Raw genomic sequence first — 12,959 nt, forward strand, 5'->3', positions numbered from 1 at the left:
TGACGCTCAAAATGCTGATGCACATGGATGGTCTGTAGGAAGTGACGTCATTTGACCGAGACCTATAGAACAACTACAGAAACAGGCTTGCCGAATTATTCTGGGTCATGAAAATGTTAATTATGATGACGCCATCAACGGATTAAATATCCCAAAGCTAGAAATTGAACGCAGATCCTCCGGTACAAATTTGGAAAAAAAGTCATGTCATCAACTTAATTTCAAGATATGCTGCCTCCAGATAAAATAAATTGTAAAAAATTGTGGTCGAGTAGTGGTCATGCCCTGGTTATCCCAAAATGTCTCACTGAAAGATGTAGCAAATCAGCCACCCCCTCACTATGAGAATCGTAAAGTAATACTTTTTACCTGTAAGCGTCAGTTTATGTTTTAGATGTTATTGAAGATTTTATTTAACCCTAATCTTCCCAAATCCTCCCAAATCTTCTTTACCTGGTATATGGAAAAGATGTGTGGCTGATTTTGGAGGATGCACTTTGTCAAGGTCTTGCGCCGGACCTTGCGTTATGCTCAGCCGTGCATAAATTCAGGTCTGCATTATACTTGAAATCCTCCGCACTGCTCCAGGATGTCACTGGCTCTGCCTCAACATATTGACAGTGATTGCTGGAGGATTTTGCAGGATTGAGGCAGTTTGGTCACCCTCCAAGGACCACACTCAAGAAATAATGGAGGATTTTGCAGGATTGAGGCTGTATGCAATTTTTACGTGGAGGCAGTTGGAGGATTTTGCAGAATTGAGGTTGCATCCTAGCAAAAATGCCTAGGGAGTTAGGATTAAAGGGCTTTGTGTTTGGTTTAACATAAAACAGTTTGTCAAATGAAACATCAAAGTTCCCAAGGCCTGACGAACATACGATCACTTACCCACGGTCGCCGATAGGTATGGCGAGTCGGGCTTTGTACAGCAACATCTCCTCATAAAGTTTGAAGAAATCACTGCTGCGCCGCTGTATTGTCCATATACACGTGCCGTGCTTCACCTCAACGAAGTACCTGGAATAAAGTGGAAACATCAGGAGGAAAGGATACAATGTTACAATTTTCAACATCATCGTCAATTTTCATTAATTAAGAAGTAAATTATGATTACGGGAAATTGTATCTTTTAGGGAGGAATTCCAATAGGGTTGTGACCAGTCAAACATTTTCAACTCTAGCTAACCCTAATTTTCCCTTATCCTACCCCGACAAATTTTTAGTATATTTATGTTTTGGACCACGAGCAATCTATACAGCCTATTTGCGACGGTAAAATTTTGCCTCTAAATAGGAGTTGGGACATTAGGGAGACATTGAAATGTCTCCCTAATGTCCGGTGTCTCTCTGAGGTATAACTTATGAAAACAAAAATGTCTCCTTAAAGGGGCACTAGGTCCTGAAATCCCTGAAAATTTCATGTTTTGGATTGTTTACTTAGCCTATTTCAAACATCTGGTTGAAAGGAAACCAACCTAATGTCTTACCGTTCCCAAAAAAAAGAGGAAAAGGTCTCAGTTGTTTAAATCGGACACAATTAACAGAGAACGAATACGTTTTTCATGTCGTTCTCAGTGTACGATGTACACGTTGTGTGTCTCGGGAACAGCGGTGACCAATCACCAATGCAAAAAAAATATAGTTTCTTCAACGTCCGCAAAAGGCGAACACTTTACGAATGAAATCACAACTTGCATCAAAACAGCTCGAATTTATGGGGTCGCAAAAGTGGACCCCGAAATTCGTTCTCGCATGCATGATACAGGAACAACACAAAAACGGCCAGTTTTGAAAGGATAGTTGTGTGGATGTTTATATCCTACTTTTAAATGTTCTTTCGCATCATCTTGTTCAAAGCGGGTTTCGTAGCCCAATTGGGCTGTTCCAGGACCCAGTGTCCCTTTAAGGGTACATGAACGGGAATTTACAAAATGTATATAGGCCTATACATACATACATACATACATGTCATTCTTAACCCTAACTCCCTACTGTCTTTTACTAAGTACTGGACCGAGTCTGCCAAAATCCATCAATCACACTGCTTCCCATGCATGCTTTGCTTTTAGGCCTCCAGGCCCAAGTCCATCAAATTCCATCAATATTTAGTCAAACCAGGCCTGCAGGACCGATTCCCCCCAAATCCACCAAAAATGGGGGGTATGGATTTTCGAGTTGGGGGGTTATGGGGTTTAAAATACAAAAATTATCATTTGGGGAAAACTTTATTTAATTGTGAAAACAGCAATGAAATGATGAGAAACAAAGCAATAACGCTAACTATTGTTAAACATTTATTTTACACTTTGTGTTTAATTGATTTTCCTTATTTTCTGTTTTTCTGGGATTGTTTTTCTTTCTATACCTGTAAATCTAAACTCCCTGTATTGATTTTTGCTGGACGCTTCCTAGTCCGCTTAAATCAACAAAGTTTTGTGCAGTAGCCCGATAGGCTTATTTTTGAACTCCAACACACAAAACACCAAGGCCAGCGTAAAAGGGACGTGTGAATGGGGTGAACAATCCTGAATCTACATGTAGGTATGCACATGTACATTACATCAAAATACTGCAAAACCTACTTTTGCATTTGGGCATCATGTTGGGGTTAGTAGGGGTCAGTACGTGTGCAATGGTTTGGCAACTGTTTCAATCCCTCAGGTACATTGCAGTTTTATACCTGCTTGTACATATTTGTTTCCAAACTTTTTTGTGTGGAGATTGCATCCTTCATGAATGCACTTTTGGTACTGTATGCAAGGTCTGATACACCGTGCCCTCTGGAGACATGCATACAATAGCAATAGGGAACAAAAGATTGTATACGTCTCCACAGGGCAATTTCTATAGATGAATACGTCTCCACAAGGTTTTCAACTTGATATATGGATTTCACTCAAAAACTGGGAATTTCCAAGGTGGGTTGATTTGTCGCAAATGGAAGAGTTTTAAAAAAGGGATATGTAGTCCGAATTTCAGCCAAGGAAATTAATTCTGGTTAAAATAAGAGCATTTTGAAACTACACTTTCAAACTCGAAAACTTTACTACACGAGAACAAAGAAATGTCTCCACAAGGATACAGGCTGTCACCGCGTTATACAGTCCTTATTTAAGGTGTCTGAATTTTTATCGGTCAGAGGAAGATACCAGGTAGGCTGACCCTTCAAGTTTGGCAAACTAATTATGAAATCAAGGTCAGGATCTGTATCATCTGGTGGATGATTTATAGATTAACCCTTCAGTCACTGTAGTGCCTGATACCACCTGAGCTCTCTATGGTTTAATTGATTCTTCAGTGAATAAACACAATGTAATACAATGTAGTACATATTGGAAATCCCTTACATGTTTGTACATTTCTTGATTTCTTCTTAATGACAGCAAGCCAGATGGAATAATTTCACAGAGTAGTTAGAACCAGTAGGATCTTTAATCCTTGAAGTAAGATTTTTTTGGTAATAGGCCTACACATGTACCAGTAATTTGGTACGGTAGGTTACTCTTGGGATAAATACAAATGATCATGTACCGGTACATGTATGCCTTGAACCAGTTCGCGCCCGGATTATATTTGCTGAAAATTTTAATTTTCCAAAAAGGCAAGATATAGCAGCCGACTTTTGTTACACAGCCAAACGCCACAAATACTGATTCGCAAGAATCATTTCAACAGTAATTGTACGATATTTCTTACCGCAACCTCATATTTCTCAACACTCCGGGTGTGCCCACGAGTGTAAATTGTACCACAACAGGCTGTGCACGACAACCAAGTTCAAGTAAAACACACGGTCTGCCTCCACAGACTTCTCAGACTTTGTGTGTGTGTACAAAACAAATGGGGGATTAGCGTGTTTAGACGTCATCTGGAGGCGAGTCGAGGCACGCTTGACGTTTTAACCCGGAAGCCGTGGCTGTGCATAGAAACAGCCAGATTGTGTTAACGCGTCATCCGATGCGAACTGGTTAAGCCATTTTTCTAATGCCTAAAACCCAAGCTCAATTGTTGTCCAGCATTTTTGTGCTTACAGGTTAGGGTTGAGGTACTGGGAGGCTGAGACGCGTCCACAGTCTACCACAGATACTTCCAGCTTCTGGTGGGGCAGGAACACCCCTCGGCCGACCTCCCGGAATCCCTTGGGCTCAGAGTGGGTGCTGGCAAAGGACCGGATGTTAGCAGCTGCAAAAAAGTACAAATATGAATAAAATAAAATGAATGATGCCAAGATATTGTGCACATCTATCCCATAGTTACATGTTCTTCCACCCAAAAGTACCGGTACATGTACGCAATTATGCAAGTTCCGTGATAAGTTAAATGCCTATAAAAATCAACAATTCTCTTTTATACTAACTCCCTACTGTCCTTCACTAAGTACTGGACCACGTCCGCCAAAATCCATCAATCACACTGCTTCCCATGCATGCTTTACTTTAGGCCTCCAGGCCCAAGTCCATCATACTCCATCAATATCTAGTCAAACCAGGCCTGCGGGACCAAGTCCCCCAACCAAAATCCACCGAAATGGGGGGATAGAGTTTGATGGAGTTGGGGAGATGAGTGTTTGGTCGTTAAACCGTTTTTCTGCATAACAGTTCAGTGTTTTGTGAACAGTTTACATGTAGTTTCACTGTTTAAATAATATTGATGCATTTTATGTATTTTACTGAAGCTCTCAGTGTTTTCTTTTCACCTCAGTGAGTAAAAGTAACAGTAAAGTCTGTCATGAGCCAATGTGGCCCATAAGGCTGGCGTTTATCTCCGGTTTCAGAAGCATGAAATGACTGAGACTATTTCTACTCCCCCTGGATGGGATGCCAGTCCATCGCAGGTTACTCCTCAGCTAATGCCGGTACCCGTTTATACTCCTGGGTGGAGAGAGGCAAGTGGGGGTGAAGTGGCTTGCCCAAGGACACAACATATGGCCAGCAGCTGGATTCGAACCCCTGACCCTCTCATCATGAGTCACAAACCCTAATCATTAGGCCACCCTCAATAGTGCGGGAAAATGTACTTTAATAGGAAAGTGGATAAATGTTTGTAAATTCTTTGTCCATGTCATACCAGTACTTGCAGATGTGGCAATGTGACTACAGTGTATTTAATATTTTTAAAATGTGTACATACAATGTACACATGTACATTTAGAATTCCCTGCATATAAATTGTAACATTTTGTAGGCCTACTTATCACATAAATTGTAACATTTTTGTACCTTGTTACGGAATGTAACAATAAAAATACTGCCAAAACTGATTTCTTTTACGGTACTTTCTCTTCAAAAACAGAATAATATATCAATTTTGCTTTTTAGGGAAAATCTTACTCAGTATGTTTTATCCAATCAACACCTTATCATGGTTCATCACACAATTATAAAATTACACATTATTCATGGCAGTACGTTTTTTAATCCTTCTTAGTACCATAAACAGCCCAAAATCATTCATTTGCATACGCTGCCCCAAAAAAATTCATATAAAAATGTGCATTTCAAATGTATACATAAAATTTGTATCAAAAGACTGTTAGAAATGGAGGCATTAATGAGTACACGTAATGCATTTTTGGTAACAGAATGCTTGCTACTTGATGATGTCAAGTACGTGAATTTTCATAAATTAGCCTGCCAAGGTGAAACTTCATCATTGTGCAGTTCAGTCCAAACTATTCTGAGCACAAACCAGGCTATATCTGGTTGTTGTTGAACTTCCCAACCAATTTTGAGCTCTTCAGGTGTACAAAGTACACGTACACCGTGATGCCAATATAGTTGTGCACACATAAAGTGGGCGAAAATGATAACACATTATCTATTTCTGTGTACACTAAACCCATCAGAATCTCGTCTTTGTTATTGAATTGAACTTTTGGCCATTAGTGTAAGGCAAGTACGGGCTGGGTTCTGTAACACATTACATTCTCTGCAAAGTTGCCCTTTCAGTAAAAATCAATCAAGTGACTGTTTTCAACAGTTACATGTAAGAGAGCTCGAAAGCCCACATAAGGCAGGTCTTACTGGCTGTAACTTTGATACAGCTATGCTTTGACTGTAGGTGATTGATAAGCCAGCTGTGCCTACCAGGTGTCTGCTTTTGTCAGTTGACTGAATTTGACTTGTCACGGTGTTTGCTTGAAATACGATCTGACTGTTGGTGACTAGGCTGTGTAAAAGGCATGGCAGGGGAAGAAGATTGCATTTTTTTGACTGTCTGTGACGGTTCAAACAGCAGGAGGGTTCATTTAAATGCCCTCCTCTTGTTTAAAAGGTGAAAAAGTCACAATTCACTTCCACTTCCCCTGCTAACGGTACTTTCAACACAGGGGGGTCATCAATGGTCAGATTACATAGTTAGTGCTACGTACGGCGGGTCGATATCGACTGGTTTTGACCCGTGGGACAGTCCATGAGAGGTTGGTCACCAATGGTCAGATTACATGGTTAGTACTATGGTGGGTCAATATCAGTCGACTGGTTTTGACCCGTGGGACAGTCAATGAGAGGTTGGTCACCAATGGTCAGATTACATGGTTAGTACTGTGGCGGGTCAATATCAGTCGACTGGTTTGACCCGTGGAACAGTCAATGAGAGGTTGGTCACCAATGGTCAGATTACATGGTTAGTACTACGGCGGGTCAATATCAGTCGACTGGTTTTGATCCGTGGGACAGTCAATGAGAGGCTGGTCACCAATGGTCAGATTACATGGTTAGTACTGTGGCGGGTCAATATCAGTCGACTGGTTTTGACCCGTGGGACAGTCAATGAGAGGTTGGTCACCATTGGTCAGATTGCATATGTAGTTAGCACTATGGCGGGTCAATATCAGTCGACTGGTTTTGACCTGTGGGACAGTCAATGAGAGGCTGGTCACCAATGGTCAGAGTGAATGTGGTTAGCACTATGGCGGGTCAATATCAGTCGACTGGTTTTGACCCGTGGGACAGTCAATGAGAGGCTGGTCACCAATGGTCAGAGTGAATGTGGTTAGCACTATGGCGGGTCAATATTAGTCGACTGGTTTTGACCCGTGGGACAGTCAATGAGAGGTTGGTCACCAATGGTCAGATTACATGGTTAGTACTGTGGCGGGTCAATGTCAGTCGACTGGTTTTGATCCGTGGGACAGTCAATGAGGGGCTGGTCACCAATGGTCAGATTGAATACAAATGGTTAGTACTATGGCGGGTCAATATCAGTCGACTGGTTTTGACCCTTGGGACAGTCCATGAGAGGTTGGTCACCAATGGTCAGATTACATGGTTAGTACTGTGGCGGGTCAATATCAGTCGACTGGTTTTGACCCGTGGGACAGTCAATGAGAGGTACCAGTACCACAAGTAACTCATTGTAAATGCATTGTGGATTACAATATTCTCTTGGTGTTTTTGAGGGGGGGGGGGTGTTTTTCTTTTCTTTGGGGGGCGGGCTCAGATAATTCACAGTATAATACTAGGTAGTTGCTGGTGTATTTTAAGGGTTTTTTTTAAAGTGGAGCGGGGCTCAGATAATTCAAAGGATAATAGTTGCTGATGGATTACAATACTCCCTTGGTGGTTTTAGGGGGGAGGTGACTTTTTTAGGGGGGGGGGGGCTCAGATAATTTACAGAGCAGAGTAGTTGCTTGGTGGATTACAATTCTTCCTTGGTGTTTTTTTTTGGGGGGGGGGGGATGGGTTTGTTTTGGGGGCTCAGATAATTCTCAGAGGAGCCACAGCGGTTTTGACAGGGATCACGAATGATTCAGAAAATACCAGCAGGTTGGGCATACATATAGTACCAAATTGGATGAGTACAAGTATTTTATAGCAAATGAAATGAAAGGATGAATTTTTTTTTCACAAGAAACTGACTGGAAGAATAAACAAAAAGTCAAACAGACGAAGCCAAACAAATCATGAACTCACTTGGTGTGTCTGTGCTGTCCAGCGGGTCGGGTTCCTCAATCCACTCCCAGTTGTCCACGGCCTGGCTGGCTCGGTCCGACTGATCGCTGAATAAGGACCCAGTCCGGTGGAAGTCCTTGGGCCGACCGATAGACAGGTGCCCTTGATTCTTGGAGTAGGCCCGTACCCTCTCCCCCTCCGGTTCCTTCTTCTCGTCGTAGGAACTTGAAGACGAGTCAGTCTCTTTCCTCAACCTCTCCAGGACGATCTGCTCGGGGGGCAGATGCCTGTCGACCCCGTCTGCGCAGACTTGCGAGGTCTTGACCATGCTGATGGAAATGGCTAGGGTCTTGGACGATCGCTTGGGGGCTGCGTCTGGGTCGTCATTTTCCTCTTCGGCTTGCTCCTCGCTAACGGCCGACATCGTTGAGGGGTCTGTTTCACGGTCCTCGTCACTGACGACCGTCTCCAGGGTGATGTTCTCAGGTTCGTCCTCTCGCTTAGCATCATCGTCGCTGTCCTCTGCATCATCGTTTCCTTGCTCCTTCCACTCTGCTCCCGTGTCTTGAAGCTCCTCTGGCTGGCGCCTCTCTGCGTCAGCTCCACTGTCCTCCAGTTCAAACTCCTTGTCATGCACTCCTCTTTGCCCTTCATCTGCTTCGTTGTCAGAATCTCCTTCTCTAGCGTCCAGCCGTTCTCCATTCTCTTTCTCCCGAATCTCCTCCCCTGGCAAACTGTCCCCAAGCTCCGCCCCTAAAATGCTCCCAATGATACCCTCTTCATCATCTCGGTAGTCCTTTGTATCCGTGGTAACGCCTTTATTGGAGGATGCTCCCGAATCGCCTCGCCTCCTATACCCATTGCCGTTGATGACAAGTTTACGGGTGTCATCGTCGTTGCTTTCCTCCTCCTCTTCCTCGTGAGGTTCGTCGACCTCGTCCCGTCCGTAGTCGTCACCCTCGTTCTCGTCAATTTCGAATGTGCCATAGTTAGCGATGAAGTCAGCGTCCGCATCGAGGCTCTCTGAGCTGTCATTGGCTGCTATGATGGGATCCGAGTCCCGATCCATCATGAACCAACTTGACGGTGTGTCTCGATCACCAGCTAACTAGCATGTCTCTGTGTAAAAACAAAGTAAATCAAAATATAAACAGGCTGCAGAGAGTGGTTGTCTGAGATTGCATAAATGTACAATATCCAATAAAAGCAGTGAGTGACAAGCCACAAATCAAATATAACTTGACACCTTTTTCAAAGGAAGAGTAGATCATTTGCAGCTATCCAAAAAGTAACTGACCAAAAGGTTGTTGGAAAGCTTACTTGGTTCAACCCTAACCGCCCTGAATCCTTCAAAATCCTCTTTGCCAAAGTGGAGGAATTTGGAGGATTGAGGTTACATGGCAAAAGTGCATTACTGATTTCGTAGGATGCACTTTGATAAGTTCTTGGGCCGGACCTTGTGTTGGTTTTTGCTCAGCCATGCACAAATATAGGCCTGGATTATGCTTGAAATCCTCCGTACTGCTCCAGGATGTCACTGGCCAAGCCTCAACATATTGACAGTCACTGCCGCAGGATTTTGAAGGATTCGGGTAATGATCACCCCTCCACGGACCATATTCAAGAAACAATGGAGGATTTTGCAGGAATGAGGCTACATCCTAGCAAAACGGCCTAGGGAGTTAGGGTTAAAGATATAATGGCAATAAACTCAATGTGAAAATATTCTTTCTGGCATGCTGTCATTTCAAAGAAAACCATAAAAGAAGGCCATTTCCAAAGATGAGTCAAGTGATGCGTTTTTGGCAATTTCTGTTAGTAGTTGGTTTGTATTTCGGCGAATCCGTGAATGGGTGCGTGAAAGCGAAGACACGACACACAAGCACATGCAGTTGCTGTTATTCGTCAGTTCAGTGCGTGACATTGCGTATAGCTGCAATCGGCTGAATGAGAACGTGTCCCGGATGCTGATTTGGGGCGCAATTCAAAACATGCCTTAGCAAATTTTGAATTAAAATCGAGATCCTAGAATATCGTTTTCTCAGATTATACAGCATTCACTGAGTTAACATTTCATCAGGTTAGTTGTTTAAGCACCCTTATCTAGATATTGAGCACTTTTGTTGCTTCCCCCCCAAAAAAATGCACAATTGACAAATGAACCACCCTACCTTTAACACAAATCTTTATAACAGCAAAAAAATACGACTGCTGCGAAACAGTTTTCTAAACCTCCATACAAGAAAAACAAAAGCAGAAATCCATAATTGATGCCTCAGTCACGAGAACAGTGCATCACAGCCAGAGAAAAAAAGGAATTCAGTCATCTACCGTCTGTGCACAATGTGCACAACCACACCAACTGTACTGCCTTACAGATGCGTTTGACAGCAAGACTGCAGTCAGATTTTATAAAACAAAAAAATGTACTTGAACACTTCTCAGGAAATCTGCAATGTCACCGACTGGCTCGACGATTGCCTCACTGTCGGCTTCTACGGAAGGAAATTGATGCCTTGAACAGGATGTTCACAGTGTCACGGACTTTAACTCAACCAACCATAGATTCCGTCAACAGTTCACATGACCGCAACTAACAACATTGTAACATTTTTTTCCAAGTAACCACTTCCAAGTAATAACAGACATTCAAACTTATATTTTTTTTTAAAGCTATAGTCCATCATTTGCAGCTATCCGAAAAGTAACTGGCGTAATTATTGTTGAAAAACATACTTGGTTGAAAGATAGTAAGGGGATTAAACTCCCTGTGAAATTATTCTTTCTGGCAAGCTGTCATTTTGAAGTAATCAACAAAAGAAGGCCTTTCCAACGGTGCGTCTTTGGAAATTTCTGTTAGTAGTTCATTTTTTTATTCAGCGAAACGCGCGCAAGTGTTGACACAAGGCACACACATGCGTGGTTGCTATAATTCGTCGGATCAGTGCGCGACATCGCGCAGCTGCAATCGGCTCAGTGAGAACGTGTCTCGGACGCTGAATTCAGGCCCAATTCAAAACATGATTCAGCAACTTTTGATTTGAAATAAGCCTTTTCGGAGTTCCAACTGCGCATTCGTAACCTGTGACAATGCGCATTGTTTGTCTCAAATGGCCTTTGACATCATCGCGCCACTGACTTTACAAAAAGGCTGTTTGTGCATTGTGGGTACTGTCAAATGGCATTTGAGACAAACAATGTGCGTTGTCACAGGTTACGAATGCGTGCAGTTGGAACTCCGAAAAGGCTTATTGAGATCCTAGAATGCTGTTTTTCTCGGAATATACAGCTGAAGCTGAGCTGAAACTTCATCAGGTTAGTTGTTCAGCACCCTTCTTTAGATTTTGAGCACTTTTGTTGCTTCAAACGAACAAAATGCACAAATTACAAATGATAGACTATATCTTTAAATCGACATTGTACATGTACTTGGATTGGTGTGCAAACCGAATGAGAAGTGAAACTGGTTCCCTCCGCATTTCCTTATCAGTTGCCTTAGTATTTCCTGAGTAGCAACAATATGAACGAAATATGACCGGAAGTACATGTACTGTATAAATTACACTTGAGCTCCATCTGGTGGTGTGTGGGGCTGTGACTACTGTAGCATATGGCTATTGCAACTGGATTAATGAGGGAATAGTTAATAATTGACAATTGTATTTTAAATAGAAAGCAACCTAAGAGTTGGTTTTTATTCATGATTCATAAATACCTAAGACAGTTTACCCATTCCCATTGGTCGACGGCCCATCACGTGGCTGGTATCAAACGGTTGATAAAGAACGGCTGGCTGGTCTTAAACACTTTTCCAGTGTCACATGAAATGTGGACTCCTATAAAATCCGATGTCAGTACCATTTTATTGGTTGAACGTTCACAACCGGTACATATGGGCGTGTGCAATACTACCAGTGAGTCAGTATTTTGCAGTCCTTAATTCACACTACACCGGCACAGCAGCATTCTGCACCACATCGCGCAGTACCCGCGATGCGTGCGACAATCTCCATAAGGACGTGTTTACGACTGACTCACGAGGGGGCCATACCGGTACCATGGCATAGCTAGAGAGGTGTTTTGAAAAACATGCAGTACAAGTTGCTGAACAAAATCGTTGGAAATTTATAATTTTTGACTTGTTCTGACTTTTGGACTGAAAAGTTTTGATTTTATATTTACCGAAAAGGTATTTATGAATGGGAATAAATAAGTGCTTGGCCGGTATTAAACACTATGTTTAAGACCAGTTGGAGTCTGGATTATCAGCATCCAGACTCCCACCCGTCTTAAACATAGTGTTTCAAACCGGCCAACCACACATTTATTTCCATAATAATATTGCACAGATAATGCACCAGCTCACAACAGAAGGGCCCGTCGAAGCGTGGCTGTCTGCACACACTTAGTGGTGGGAGAAATCGGAGATTTCAAAATCCGGTTTATCCTATTTTTTTTTTTTTTAACTGATTACCGGTTATCTGATTTCACCGAAAGTTCCCATCCAGCTCACAGTCATGCACAACAAAAAAGTGATGAGTGAGATGCCACATGCAATGCCCTCCCAATGACTGGGTATAGTTTGCAGGATTCAATGACCACTGGGCCTTTACAAAAACACTCCAGAGCTGTAATGATGAAAAAATGGATGGGAACTCTCTGATAAGTCGTGGGCAGGCTATTCATATACCAAGAAGACTACTAGCACGTGAATGCAGTTACAATCAGAGACCATGGAGCAAATTGGGGGATGTTCCAGTTGTTATCTATAGCCTGTGCCACAAAAAAAAATGGAAGGCTGAATTTGTTTTAAGGCTGGTTTCGAATATATCCGGATTCCAAAATCGAAACCGAATAGTGGAATTCAAACCATAGCCCTAACAGTCCTGAATCCTCCAATTTGAATACGATTTTCAGTCCTTCTGATTGGAGGCGTGTGATCACAACCCCACGCCATCACATACCTAAAAGCTTCCTGAGAAGTGCGAATAATCACACGCCTGAATCCCTCTATACCACACACCTCGGTATACATTTACGACATAATTATACATAATTTGTGAAAAA

The 12,959-nt window shown here is 42.5% G+C and overlaps 1 protein-coding gene across 1 annotated transcript in view; it reads right to left on the minus strand.

Moving 5' to 3' along the window:
* Nucleotides 1-9,005, minus strand: part of LOC119722722 (phospholipase D1-like) — a 49,364-nt gene extending 40,359 nt beyond the window's left edge. The window contains exons 1-3 of the mRNA XM_038192991.1: nucleotides 7,914-9,005; nucleotides 4,032-4,182; nucleotides 889-1,017 (exon numbers count right to left, since the gene is read on the minus strand). Of these exons, the coding sequence (XP_038048919.1) occupies nucleotides 889-1,017; nucleotides 4,032-4,182; nucleotides 7,914-8,964 (1,331 nt within the window). The 5' untranslated portion in view covers nucleotides 8,965-9,005. The remainder of the gene's footprint in view (nucleotides 1-888; nucleotides 1,018-4,031; nucleotides 4,183-7,913) is intronic.
* Nucleotides 9,006-12,959: the final 3,954 nt, after the last annotated feature.

Source organism: Patiria miniata, unplaced genomic scaffold, assembly GCF_015706575.1.
Source record: "Patiria miniata isolate m_02_andy unplaced genomic scaffold, ASM1570657v1 HiC_scaffold_16, whole genome shotgun sequence".
Taxonomy (NCBI): domain Eukaryota; kingdom Metazoa; phylum Echinodermata; class Asteroidea; order Valvatida; family Asterinidae; genus Patiria; species Patiria miniata.